This window comes from Mus caroli, unplaced genomic scaffold (assembly GCF_978045245.1).
Source record: "Mus caroli unplaced genomic scaffold, Mus_caroli_1 scaffold_2, whole genome shotgun sequence".
Classification (NCBI taxonomy): domain Eukaryota; kingdom Metazoa; phylum Chordata; class Mammalia; order Rodentia; family Muridae; genus Mus; species Mus caroli.
In genome coordinates this window covers 104,164,197-104,179,385 of record NW_028227257.1, presented here as the reverse complement: position 1 = coordinate 104,179,385, position 15,189 = coordinate 104,164,197, and the positions used below count along the sequence as shown (strand labels likewise).

At 40.2% G+C, this 15,189-nt stretch overlaps 1 protein-coding gene across 2 annotated transcripts in view; it reads right to left on the bottom strand.

Moving 5' to 3' along the window:
• Positions 1–15,189, bottom strand: part of Pde11a (phosphodiesterase 11A) — a 366,204-nt gene that overhangs the window by 214,566 nt on the left and 136,449 nt on the right. For both annotated transcript variants that reach the window (XM_021181980.3, XM_085834775.1), the window contains exon 5: positions 10,732–10,796. In XM_021181980.3, the coding sequence (XP_021037639.1) occupies positions 10,732–10,796 (65 nt within the window). The remainder of the gene's footprint in view (positions 1–10,731; positions 10,797–15,189) is intronic.

Below are 15,189 nucleotides of genomic sequence, written 5' to 3'. Positions count from 1 at the left end.
GAGTTACAGATGACTGTAAGCCAGCACATCGGTGCTGGGAACCAATTGTGGGTCTTCTGCAAGGGCCGCAATTGCTCTTAACCACAGAGTCATCTCTCCAGCCCCTTTTGTGCAGTGTTGTTGAGAATATTAACCAGCATTTAAACCTGCCAGGTAGCACCAACAATGTACAATACACAAAGTGGCAGTACCAACATCTGTGAGTCGATAGCTGTGCCATAGTTGTCACCTACACAGCAGTCACCATCCTGACTTTCAATGCCATTCAAACATCCCCATCCCTGGGCTTACAGGACAGTGTCTGGTCAGCTAGTGAATGAGTATTCCTTTGGAAATCGACTATCTACCAGCATCAGTTCTTTATTGGTTAAAAAATTATAACTGTCTCCGGCTGTCTCAGGTGTACCGACTTTCCTAAATGAAAGTCAGAAAACATCAGATTAATGATGGGAGCTTTCAGAAAGTAATACCATGCTGGAAGAGAAAACTTTAACAATTCAGACACCTTGAATTTTATTGTCTTTGTGTTTCCTTAAGGGTGTCATCTCCCATGTGCACTTGGGTTTCTGCAGTTTAAAGCATCCATGTAAACTAACTTCCCCCATAAAGTCTCTTATGAGGTCAGAGGCCCCTCTTCATAGTCTTTCGATACAGAGCTGAGTCAGGAGTACAGGGCCAAAGCACAAAACTTCAGTAATAAATGAATTGTCATGCATTTTTTAAATTGATGAATTGATGCAAAAATGCTATAATGATCAAATTGCTGAAGGCATTTTCAAGACATCTTTTCTTTCCTTTTCTTTCAGGATTTAATGTGGCTTAGCCAGATTCTACTGTAATATGGCTAAGTACCCTGATCACGCTACAAACTTCTTAATGGTTCCCTGGTCAGTTTGAGAACTTTCTTGTTGTTTAATTTTTTGCTTTGTATTGACAGAGTCTTACCAGGCAGCCCAGGCAGGCTTTGGACTCGTGATTAACATGCCAGTCTTGTGTCCTTCTGTAAGCACCCCTGGGCATGTAAGTATTTTTAGACATTGCAGTCTTGGTCCTAACAGAGTGGGTGTTGGTGGGAATGAGAATGGAGCCTCTCCAGGCCTAAGCTCACAGGGAGGGAGGTCCTTGAGTGAAATATTACTCTCAGAATTTGGCTTAAGATTTTTCTAGCTTAAAACTGTGCGTGTGCAACACACTTTACCTCTCCAAATCGGTTTCTTCATTTATAAAAATGAGAAGAGTAATTCCATGGGCATTTTGTCACTAAGACCAGAGAAGTCTGACCGCCATTAGACGCTCAAGGACAGTTAATTCTCCTTCTGCAATTAAATAAAAAATCATTATCATGACAATATGGGGTTCACAGAATCATAGGTTCCTGGGACTCCTTTGCTAGAAAAATATCGAATAGGCATTATCAATTTTATTGTCCGCATTCAATAACTAGTGTATTAACCTCCTAGGATAGCTGGAACAAATCACTGCTACCTTTAAAACAGTAGTAATAGTAATGTCTCCTCTCATGGTGTGGGGTGTTGGGGGATGTTCCTGGCTTGAAGATACCATATTCCAATTTCTTCCTGCCTTCATATGGCACTTGGCCCTTTGCCTCTACTTCTCTCAGAATGACATGAGTCACTAGATGGACTGGCCAATGAGTCTAAATTTAGCCTCATTTAATTTCAAGATGCCTAACTGATTCTATCTTCATGTCCAAGTGAAGTTTCCTTTTGAGGGTTGAGGTAGACATGAATTTGCAATTGGGAAATCGCCTTTAAGCAACACTATTTCCCTGAACTAACACTTAAAATAACTCCTTTTTCATCTTAAATGTTTTTGGAAGTCAGGCATGGTAATGCACCTCTGTAATACCAGAATTAAGGTAGGAATTGGAAGATTAGGAGTTCAAGGCCAGGCTTGGCAACATGAGATTATGTGTGTGTATGTATTGTGTATGCGTGTGCAAATGTGTGTATTTCTTGAATCTTAAAAGATTTCTTTTTTTTTCTATCCCTGTTTTTTCAGAAGTGACTTATTGTGACCTGAAGTTATGGTTTGGTGAGGTCAGAGCCTCCCAGATCACTGCAGAGGGGAGAACTCTGCTAGCAGCTGACTGCAGCATGCCTGTGCCATGCACAGGTCAAAGAGGCACAGACTGAAAGGGAGCACAACGCAACCGTGCTCAAATTCTCACAAATCCTTAATGTGGGAGGTTCGCGGTTTCCTGTGAGTTTCAGCTCCAGTTCCTCAGCCCGGGGATCCTTGATGGTTTCGCTTGCCTCTTCATTTGCTGCTAAATCTTTTCTTGAACTAATTTTCAAATTAAATCCCTATACCAGTGTCCTAATGTTGCTCTTCCAAATTACGATAAATTCGGTGGCTTCAAACAGCAGCAGGTTAATCTAGGATTGTGATTGTCTAGGAGAGGCTCCATTCTCTCACCTTTCCCAATTTCTAGAGTTTTCCACATTGCCTGGTCATGGTTCCCTCCTTTGTCTTTAAAGCCGGCAATGACAGGCTGCCTCCCAAACTACTTGACTCTAATGTATGCCTCTGTCACCAGAGAGCCTTCATTTACAAAGACTCCTGTGATTACCTAGCACCTATTCGAATGACTGAGTATAATCTGCCTATGTTAAATAATATTTTATCACCATGTTAATTTATACACAGCACTGGTATGTATGTCATCTTCAGACATGTGCACAGTGTGCACCAATCATATTTACCCATTACCTTCTATTATGCCTCTTGCTCATTCTCTTCTTCCTCTCAACTAGGCCCCCTGAACTTTCTTTTCTTTTCTCCTTTTATTTCTGCTTCCTTTTCCTCCTTCTCTTCCTTTCTGTGCACGTGCATGCATGCATCTGTCTGTCCTAATGAGTTTCATTAGAGTTGCTTACAGCATGCGTAAATGTTTGTTTGTAAGAACATGGGCACCTTGTCAGTGGCTGTACCACTGAAGAAAATGATTCTCCCTCTTCATCAACACGAACTGTATATAAATCCTTCGGGGAGAATGTAATTCAAGATTCTTGATTCCGTGTGTAAAAGATACATTGCCATGGAAGGTAGCACTGACTGGCTCTGGGATTGGGCAGCAAATGACCTGAGGCAGGCCATTTTTCTGACTACTCATCAGTGGTAAGAGAAAGCTTTAGCTTTCTAACTTCTGAAACTATCTACTGTTTTGCCTGCCTTTTCAAAGGCTCACCAACCAATAGGTCTTTTATTTTCCATTTTAACGGTTTGAGGGATTGAGCCCATGACTTTGTACGTGCTCAATAAGCACTCAATAAGTTAGCTAGAACCAAAGCCACAACAAGGAGTCAGGACCTACTAGATGCTCCAAGATTTCTGGTTTTATTTTTTTTTCTCTGATCTTTCTGGTTTTAACAAATAGAAATATAAAAATTCCTCCTTTCTGTTAAAAAAATATAGATTTTTCCCTACAGTTCCCTTAATCAGAGAAGATAAAATAGCTATAGAACTTGGGTTTTAAGTGATTATATTCCCCCTAAATTCTATTAAATTATTATATGAAAAGATCCTTCATTCAGTTGTAGCCATCTAGAAATTGTAGATACCAGGATGTGATTTTTGATACTTTAAATATAAGAGCTAAGTGTGTTCAATTCTTAAAGTATTCATATTTATCTTAGAAAGATATGCAAAACATGACCAATGATATTTTAAACTAAGTAAAGACTATACATAGTTATGTTTCTTTAAATAGTATTTTTCATCTTACGAATATGGTATCAAATTAAAGGCTTGTGCAGTAAGGCCAGAAACAGAATCTTGTTAAAAACAGAACAAATGTGCTCGGAAGGTTTATTCAGCTGTTTCACAAAGGTAGCTTTCTGATGGAAGGTCCCAGAGGGAGACCCAGGGAGGAAGGAAGTTGAATGGTTTAGGTGAAATCTTGTCTTCTGTGTGCATGTCAGCATCAACCACACAAGATGATTATGACCACCCTCACAGAGCCAGTGTCGCATTGTGAGCAAGAGCAGAACTTGCCTCTCTCTGATGCAGCCTGATTCTGCAAACACCAAGACAACCTGCCCCATCATGGAACACTTCTTTAAAGAACCCTTGCAACCCTGGCAAGCTGGAATATATCTAGGGAATAGGTAAGGGATGTGAAGAGTCTAGAGACTATGGCATAGTAAGAACAGCCAAAAGATTATGGCTGTTGATGTGGCAAAGTTAAGGACAGGGGGATCCATGGAGGTTTTCCACAGAAGAATCTTTGCTATATGCAGGATTTAATCTCTGGTGGCCTATGTCTTCCATCCTGTGGTCCTTCCACACCCTAGCCCACATGACTTGTCAAGACACAAACCTCATCACATCACTATCTATTGTTATTCTCCAGTTTCTAAGCCAATTAAGTGGCTCTGGGCATAGCAGAAGAACCAGATAGGATTCTCAGCTCAGTCAGATGGAATTCTCAGTAGTTAGATACGACAAGGAATTAGGGACCATCACCAGCAATAATGATGATCCTTGTGACAAGAGCTCACAGCCCTGATGCTCATTCGCTCAGTCTCTCCTCTCAAAGTCTCTGCTCATGACAGTTCTCCTCCCTGGAGGTTAGTTAGGGCCTGTAAGGCCTGACTGAAGTCTTACCACATACAAAAGCTTTCCTTGAGGTCCACTTCCCATTTGTCCTCAAATGAGCTGGTTGCCATAGGAGACAATAACATGTCACACAAAGATGTGCCCTGTACCATAGGATTATTTTGTGCTGAGAGAAACTGAGAAGCAGATCCAAGAAAAGCTCTCTGCCATAAAGTAGGTCATACGATAATGAGGGTGCCCTTACTCTTGTCTTATGAGCAAGGATAAAATTTGACCACCACAGACAACATTAAACCCTTATTGGCCTGGAGATGCACCAGAGAAACCCACATGACAAAGCTTAGGACGCCATATGGAGTATTTCCCTTCCTATAATTTACCATCTTGTAGTCAACACCTCTTCTCTTTAGTCACTTCTCAACAATACTTTCTTTTTTTAAAGATTTACTTTTATTTTTATTTTCTGTATTTGACTATATTGCCTGTATGTATGTATGTATGTATGTATGTATGTATGTATGTATGTATGTATATTGTGTGCATGCCTCGTCCCCAAAGTGTCCAGAAGATGGTGTCAGGTCCCTTACAGATGCCTGTAAGGTACCACGAGGGTTCTGGTAATCAAACCATAGCTCTGCACCTCTTCTTTAAGAGTTACATGTCTTTCCCTTGGTAGCTCCCATGCATACATGAAAAAGACATAACCACTGCCTTTCTCTACTTTTTATTAATAGGGTCCTGTCTTGGCAAATAAATCAGGATAGAGAGAAAATTATTATTATTTTCCTCTATAGATACCACCCCTTATATTAACATAACACCCTGTATAAGCCCTGTATAAAAAAAGACCTTAGACTGAGAGTCAAGCACTGAGTTACTCTTTGACCTCTCTGTTGATCTCCCTTCTCAGTCAAGCTTAGATACTCAAGCCTCACCGTTATAGTCCTTTTCTTTCACAATCATCAACTCATGCAAACAACTGTCCTTTCATATGCAAACATGTCCCTGTTTATATTCTTATGTTCTGCTAATGGTGACAAAAGTCACCATTATACAGGGTCACTTAGGGGCCAGGCAATATACTATGTCACATGTTATGGGAAGTACACATTCCCTGATTTCCACACAAATTATCAGTTTTGTTCAGGTTTGGGAAAAATGGCCTGTACATATAAGAGAGCGCAGAACTATGCAGAACTGGTCGAGACTCCGGTTGTATACATGGGAGTTCTAGGAGAGAGCAGACAGGAGGCCCTTCCTGGAAGATGCTTGTTGAGCCAGGAGCTCTGGGTGAGTGCTTGGGAAAAATGATGATTCAGTAATAAACGTGATTGTGAGGCATCCTAGAGACTTCTTGAAATCTCTATAGGTTGCTTTGACAAGGTCTGGGCACCCGTCTTACTAGAGAGAATTGGCTGAGCAGAAGTAGGAGTTCTCATTGTTAATGTGACTCTTTGTAGCTGTAATCTGGAGGCTGGATTGGCTCTGGTTACATGTTTTATATTAGATTGTTTTATTATATTCTACTGTGTTTCTAGTCTACTTTCACTGTTGGGTGACCACTGAGTCCTTGAGGATAAAGTCCTCTGCTTGTTTTTTTTTTAATCTCCATAGCCCTGTCACCTGACAGTTCCCAGCCTTGGGCAGTAGGTAGTCAAGATATGGGTGTTGACTAAAGAAGTGTCTTAAATGAATACAGTTAGGAAAAAAGGCAGAAAGCACAGGCAGCTACCACAACACAAAATGGCTTCCTATCAGTAGAAGAAGGAGATATTGTCAAGGATGTCCTGCCTGAAGCAGGTATGTACACAAAGACAGACAGACAGACAGACGAGGGAGGGAGGGAGGGAGGGAGGGAGGGAGGGAGGGAGAGAGAGAGAGAGAGAGAGAGAGAGAGAGAGAGAGAGAGAGAGAGAGAGAGAGAGAGACTGGTTGAATATAGACATATTAGACATATAGACCACAGGCATGACCATGGAGAAACTGGCTGCTTAAGAGGTTAAGTGAAGTTAATGAATTATGGAGAGCTTTTGAGGCTACCTTCTAGGAATCTGGCAGGAATTTGACATTGAGCTAAGACAACAAAGTAGGCTTAAGGCAAATACAACTGAGGAATGTACTGTATTCCTTGTATCTGGATCATCCTGATAAACCCCTAAACACAGTGACCATGGGACTTTGTTTATTGCCTTGTTTGACTACTTTGGTTACTGTCCTGTTTGTTCCTTAACTACTTTGTTTAGGTCTTAAGGACTGAACATATCCTTTGTATATACCTAGAATGATATAAAAGCAGACTGGAAAAAAATTAAATTCATCTTCAGCTTCAGAACTGACTGGGGTCATGTTATAAGTTATTGTGTTGTCTAATTGTCTTTTTCTTTTCAACCCTCCATCCCTCCCTGGAGAATCCGTTGACTGACTGAGCTGGCTTGGTCAATGAGTCAGCAGTAAAACTTATTTGTTTAGGAAAAAAAAAAAAAAAAGGTCTCCAAGGATTGTAGCTAAGAATCAGCAAGCCTCAAACTGTAGCTGATTAGAGTGCAGTAGTGTCCTGAAATATCTTTACTGAAGCTATAAGAATCATTCTTTATAGGCTGTCCTGTTTTATTCCTGAGTGATGTTCAGAGGACTGGGGGCTTTAATGGTCAACATCTACAGGTAAGGTGTTACATGATGGAAGGTGAACACAAGGGCTGAAAATGTGAGAGAAAGGCTGTGATCTGAAGTCTTGGAGAAAGGCTGTGATCTGGAGCCTTTTTGCTTGTTCAACACCCACTCGGTGCCTCTGACCAACTACGCATGGGGCTGCTTGTCTTTATTCCTTTCACTTCCAATAAGATTGAAGGAATCCACATCTGGAAGAAGAAAATCACTAGGCAAAGAATGGAAGGTCTTCTGAGATAGATGAATGTCCTCCATTAATTTAGAAGCCATAAATAGAAAAATGAATGGGACTGCCTCATGATGTCAGAGTTTAAAGGCACTTTTAAACTGTCTTTTAAAAGAAAAGCCGACCTTTCTTTTTTATTATCAGAAAGTTTTTCAAGGGCAGTCTGGGTCTTGGGTCATTTCGTTTTGACATGGAAGTTCTTTAAAACAATTGTAAGGCCAGAATCTTTTAACTCTGAAGTAACCAAGTGAAGAGGCTCAACAGCAGAAAACTCAGCAGCACTGAAGCACTGGGGTATTAAAGGATATGTCTCAAGAACGCCACAGAGCCCACATAGATGGAATAAGGCCTGTATAGATGGGAGATATGGCATACTGTATGGTTGATGAAGTTAACATCCATAGATATTTTCTCTAATGTACTTCTTGTCATTTTACAACATTCCATTTAGGAAAATTTCTGAGTATACCCCAGTGGCTCTATGTCTAAATATGTTGGTTGGATAGAGATTGGCTGACATGAAGAAATACAGATGCCAACACAATTGCCTTCTCGTGAACATAAAACCTTCCTACAAAAAGCTTCAACTTCTCATTATAACTTTTGTTTAAAGAATAAATCATAGAGATCACAAGTCGTTTTAGTGTAAATTTTGAGAATCCCTTCAAACATCTTTATCTCTGTTAATTCAGGCACCATCACTAACAAGGTACAGATAATCTACCATAAGCTGGATCCCTGTTTTCATTTCTAGCCCAGCTCTCGGTCAACTTCTGTCCCCTACTGCTTTGCTCTTTTCTACTGTAATTTTACTTTTTGAAACAATGCCCCTATACATGGAATTGCGTACTACATAGTCAAAGTCTCTCTTAAATTCATACAATTGAGTAAAACAAACAAACAAACAAACAAACAAAGTGTTCGTTTTGACTTCCTGGTTTCTGTGATGATAAACACTGATCTAATTTTTAACCTCAGAGGACCTAGCATCTCCCAGGAGCCAACTGTGCACAGATCTGTGTGTGTGTGCTTCTAGACTTGATGACTTGAAGTGGGCAGATTCACCCTAAAAGCAGGTGGCATCATGGTCTGTGATCTTGGACTGAATAAGAAGGAGGAAGTGAGGGGACTCAGCCCATTCTGCACTCTGCTTCCGGACTGGAGGGAATACGACCAGCTGCCTCATGACTGCCGCCATGACTCCCACTGTGACAGATTTACTCTCAGACTGTGAGTGAAAGTAACCCCTTCCTTTTAAAAGTTGTTTTTGTCCAGTGTTTTGAAAAGTAACTAATACAGTATTTGTTTTCCAAAATTAAGGGCAGTAATACATATTTTTAAAAATCAAATCTCTCTTGAATTACTGAAACGGAAGTTTACCTGGACAGCCCTTTAAATATATATATCTTTGTATTTCATTTCCAATATATTTAATAGGGACATCTCAGCATACATGTGAGAATTAAGTTTTTGCCAAATTCCCCAACTTGATTTTAACTGATCAACCAGATTTGAGAAACATTAACCTAAGAGATACTCATTATATGGGATCAATTGTTGAATTTTAAGTTAAACATCACAACAGAATCAAAGTTTGCAGTTCAGAAGAGCTGTCCGTGGATGTAAGGCTACTTCTTGTTGGTCGCAGGGCCTTCACCGAGTGACTTAAACTTGCTTAATCTGGTTTTCTGTCCATGGCTTTGATAAAACACTCTTGACCAAAAAACAACTTGGGGATAAAGGATTCTGTTGGGTTTTACTTCTGGGTTGCAGTTTGTTATGAGGGAAGCCAGGACAGGACCTCATTCAGTAGCTTAGAGAGGAAACTATGGAGGGATGCTGCTATCTGCTCTCTCTCTTGCTTGTTCGCTTGCTTATACTTAACAGGCATTTTTACATAGGCCGGGAGTCATGTGCAGTGATCTGGGCTCATGAACATCAATATAGACGACAATTAAAACAGCCCTTCACAGACATGCCCACAACTAACCTGATAAAGACAATAAACTCATTGACATTTCTTTTTCAAGTGATTCTAGGCTGTGTCAACCTGACAGTTAAGGTTAGCTAGGCCATTGCCAACCTTTGATTTTTCTCTTCTGCCTTACAGGGTTAACCATGTCTTTCTTCCAAAGATTTGGGGAGGTGAAGCACTTATTCTCAGTCAGCACATGGTCAGCACACTTGGCACACAATGAAAGGAAGTTGATTGCACTACTGAGACTGGTATCAGGATCAGGAGTGGCAGCCTCATATTGCCGCCCTCAGCACCTGACCCATAGTTTTTCTAAATCTTTGCATTTTGCTTAATTTCACTACTTCTTACCCTTCCCTCTGGAGATGAATCAAAGTCAAGAGAATCAACTTTTGTAGTGTCCCGGCCATTATTCCTAGGAGTGCAAACCTCATGGTACTCTTGGGCTGCCTCTGACCCTCACTGCTATTGTGACAGACTCAAAGATACCAACAGAGACAAACTACTGGACTCACCTTTCTCATCAGGAGAAGATATTATTGGCCTAATGTAAGTAAGCAAGGAGGTCAAAATGAGGCAGAAAGTTGTGTTTTCTGAACAATTAGAGACTATGAAAAATTAGCTTTATTTACAGCTTCAATATTAGATGTTTGATATCAAATGCTTGATGTAAAACAAAACCAAAAGCTGGAGATTGAAGAAAATGGGCTTCCCCCATTGCTATCCCATACTCCTTGCAAAGCAATTCTGAAATTCTCAAACCATTTCAAAGTTCAGGCAAGGGTGACATTAAAGTCTGCAGGCAAGATTATAATGTATCACAAGTATTAAATTTCACTCTTCTTTTTCTGTGGTACTGGCAGTGAGCCAGAGACTCTCATTCCAGGCCAGCACTCAGTTACTGAGTTAAAACATCTCAGTATTTGAGACAGGATCACACTAAGTTTCCCAAGATGCCCTTGGTCTTATTCCACAGCAATGGTGTGTCTTGACCTTGGGGTTTTCTTGATTGAGCTTCCCAAGCAGCTAGTCTAATAGGCTAGTGCCATCAAACCTCATCCTACAAGTTCGTCTTAAGACCACATGGCAAGGGCGATGTATCCTGTACACACTCATTGTTCACCAATAGCTTTTTTTTTTTCCCGAATTTCAGAAAAGTGAGAAATGGCCGCACTTGATGATACAGCGCAACAGGACTCCTATCCTCAAAGAATTATGCAACACAGCTAACGTCAAGGACCAAGGAACATCAAAAGACAAGTGTGAACCCCACGAGCCTTACCTGTTTTCAGCATCAGCGCTGCACTTTGGAGACATCAGTTCAAAGGATTTGGTAAACTTCACCACCTGTGTCATACAGAGAGACAGCAAATCCAAGTCAATTAAAGCTTCCCCACAGGTCCAAATGATGCAATAACCGTTTTCATCCCTGCGATGATCATTACAATAATTGGGGATTAAAGAGCCATTTCAGTGGGGAGGTCCCAAGAGAAGAGAAGAAAGGTCTAGTGCACATTTTCTGCTTGATTTCTTCTGTAGCAAACATCACCAACACCACTTGACCAGAGCTATTTTGTACCCGGGCTTGCAAGCTCGGTCTTTCATTATTTGTAATTTCTTTTCATTATTTGGCCTAAAGTGCATCAAGTTTTTCTTCTTAAAAAAAAAAAAAAAAGAACCATGCTGTAGGGATCAGCCTACCATTTTGTTGCAAATGAGGCATGTGCAAGTTATAGCCACTCCTTGCATATGGGTAAATATTTACAAGATGTTAAGCCAAGTATATGATCCCCAGACTATTGAAGGGAAAGCAGGGCTTAGAGGGGGTAAGTTGTTACACAGGAAGATGTAGACCTGAGATTCAAACCATGTTGGTTTGATTCCAATGGTCTATTTACCCACTACTCCAGTCTGCCTTCATCAGCAAGAGCAAGTAGGGTTGCAGCTGTTAATTATGTATGTATAATGTGCTCAAAAGCAAAATAGACAGATATATTCCGCCATTAGAAACTTTAATTCCATGTTGAGCATGGTAGTACACACCTTTCATCCCAATACTCCTAAGACAGAGGCAGGCAGATCTCAATGAGTTCCAAAGCTGGTCTGCCCTACATAGCAACTTTCGTGTCAGCTAGTGCTACACAGTAAGACCATGTCTCCAAATTAATTAATTAATTAATTAATTAATTAATTAAAATTCATTTCACAATTATTTGTTAACTATAATTGTGTTCAAATATGAATAAACAGATTAAAAGTAACTTAAAGTCACTTGGCTTGGCACCATATAATATTAATCAAATAATACATTGATATAATATCATCAATTGTTTCTGGTTTTAGAAATCAAGAAGTATATATCATTTCATTTATTAACCCAGTAAATAAGTTTGAATTCTCTAATATCAACAATAATAATTTATGACTTAATTTTACTACTTATAGAACATTAAATTTTCTGTCAGGGAAGGTGTTAACTTTTGAAATACTGACAGCAATGTAAATGGATTTTATACACGAAGAAAAGCATATAACTGCTGTGCAGCAGAAAATCAAAGCCCACTGCTTCCAACTGCATTGGCCCAGATGACAATAATCACTTTAAAATATCTGTATAATGTAGTCATTTGGGTTAGCATTGTTTCAACTCCCGTCTTAGGGTTTCAATTCCTGTTATAAAATATCGTGACTGAAAGTCACCTGGAGAGGAAAAGATTTATTTCAGCTTGCAACAAGCAAGTTACACTCTATCACTGAGGAAAGTCAGGGCAGGAACTCAAGGCAGGAACCTGGAGGCAGGAACTGAAGCAGAGACCATGGGGGAATGTTGCTTACAGGCTTGCTCAGTCTGCTTTCTTATATACCCTGAAACCATCTACCCAGGGCCAGTGTGATAGAGGCATTTTCTCAATTGAGGCTCTCTCTTCCCAGACGAATCTAGCTTGTGTCAGGCTGACATAACAACTAGCCAGCATAGTCTCTGTTTTAGAATCAGTCTCACCAACTTTCTGTTACTATCATTAATGAATTCAGTACATTTTTCCAACATATTTACTTTACATTTTTGCAAAGTTAGGGCTTTTTTCCCCCAATTTTTTATTAGGTATTTTCTTCATTTACATTTCAAATGCTATCCCAAAAGTCCCCCATACCCTCCCCCACCCCGCTCTCCTACCCACCCACTCCCACTTCTTGACCCTGGTGTTCCCCTATATTGGGGCATAAAAAGTTTGCAAGACCAAGGGGCCTCTCTTCCCAATGATGGCCGGCTAGGCCATCTTCTGCTTCATATGCAGCTAGAGACACAAGCTCCAGGGGTACTAGTTAGTTCATATTGTTGTTCCACCTATAGGGTTGCAGACCCCTTCAGCTCCTTGGGTACTTTTTCTAACTCCTCCATTGGAGGCCCTGTGTTCCATCCAATAGCTCACTGTGAGCATCCACTTCTGTGTTTGCCAGGCACCTGAATAGCCTCACAAGAGACAGCTATATCAGGGTCCTTTCAGCAAAATCTTGCTGGCGTATGCAATGGTGTCTGCGTTTGGAGGTTGATTATGGGATGGATCCCCGGGTGCGGCAGACTCTAGATGGTCCATCCTTTCATCTCAGCTCCAAACTTTGTTTCTGTAACTCCTTCCATGAGAAGTTAGAGCTTTTTAAAAGTATTTATTTTTATTTATAATTATAGTACCCTTCCCATGTGTGTGTGTGTGTGTGTGTGTGTACACGTGCATGTAAGTATGCACTGGTTTTACACTTTAAGAATCAATCCCAGGGAATGTCCCAAGAATAAAGAGAATTAAGATATTTTTAAAATGTGTTTTCTATCTGGAAGCATTTTTATAAGATAGAATGAGAAATTTTAAGCTACAGATGCATAGGCATAGATCACAAAGAATATAAGACATATAAATATTCTTGATAGAGCTTGAGAATGTTTGATTCTTAAAATATAAATGATGAGCATTTAAAAATATTAAAATGAAAACAAGCCGAAAAACAACAACCCCCAAAACAAAACAAAAAATCCCAAACAAAATAAATAAAGAAAAACAAAAGAAACAAAATCCAAGGCCAAGGGCTGGAAACTGTTGTTTGGTTTGTAGAGAACTTGCCTAACATGAAACCCTGGGTTGGATCTTTAGCTTTGAATACACTAAACCTGATGGCACATGCTTGGAATTCTAGCACTTGGGAGTGGAGGTGTGCGGAAGGGTGAGACGTTCAAGAAGTCCTAGAGATTCTGAGGTCAACTAAGTAGTCTAAGTCCAGCCTGAGCTAACTCAGGCCCTAAAAACCTAAAACAAAAATAAAACAGGTTCAAATTTTATTTCATTTGTAAGAGAGAAGGTACACAGGTTCCAATTGCTGTTACCCCATAGTAAACAGCCCATGAAGCCACGATAACAATCAGCTATAATGTGCAAGGTGGCGTGGCATATGCTTTTAATTCCAGCACTCTGGAGGCAAAAGCAGGCAGATCTCTGAGTTTGAGGCCAGCTTAATCGATATAGCAAGTTCTAGGACAGCCAGATCTACATATAGAACTTGCCTCCCCTCCAAAAAAAAATCAGATGGAAGATTCATAAATAAAGAATTTAGGGCTGGAGTGACAGTTCAGTGCTTGCCACATAAGCATAACGACCTATTTTTGACTCCCCAGAGTGTGTAATAAAAATACTGGGTAAAGGGACAAACATTGGTAATTCCAGCCAGCACTGTGGAGACAGAGGCAGGCAAATTCCCTACAGCTTACTGGCCAGCCAGCATAGCCTATCTGTTGAGTCCTACGTGATTTTGAGAGACCCTGACACTGTCTCTAAAATCAAGGTGGGTGACATTTGAGGTGTAAAAGCTGGCATTGTACTCTACATGCATGAGTGTACACCGGTGGGGGGGGGAGAGACAGAGAGAGACAGAGAGACAGAGAGAGAGAGACAGACAGACAGAGAGAGAGAGAGAGAGAGAGAATGTAATCTTCACACTTGCCCCTGGCTCTTGGGAGAGAAACCCCTAAATCCTTGAAATGTTTGATAAACAAGTGTATGTACTAGGGGACATTGGCACGGCTAGATAATAACAACATGATTTAGAACAGTGCTTTGAGACCCACCAAACTATGATTTAGGGGCTATGTGCAGAGTGTCTTGGGCCTCATGGTGTCATCTGACCTCTCGAAGAACAGAGATGAAAGTTAGTTAAATAGATGGATGGCCAACTAGGTTTTTGTGATAGAGCCCCAGTTGAGATTCTATACACTAAGGCTCAGGCCTTGGTGGACAACATTTATATGTACTGTCATGTTTCATTGCTACTATTTTCTTTAAGTCTTTCTAGGCAGTCATTTAAAACAGAGAATGGTCTTGGGAGCCCCTGAAGTTACAATCAGTATGAAAAACAAAGATAGTATTGTAGACTGTATTTTTTTAAACATTGTAAACTATGTACATACAAATTTATTTACATAATAATTCTTAGGTTCTTGTGTCTTTAGGAAAAAATAGTCATAATCAAATATTGATAGTGGCTGGGCTTCATTTAAACATTAATTATCTAGTAATTATTAAGTTCCACACAAAGCAGGGAGCTATCAGATAAACACAACTGCTAAACTTCAACACCATTTAGAATGATGAATTTGTCTTCTTGGTTGGCCTAAGGATGCCCAGATAGCTAACAATACATTACTTCTGGATGTTTCTGGAAGAGGCTAGTATTTGAATCAGTAAATTGAGCAAAT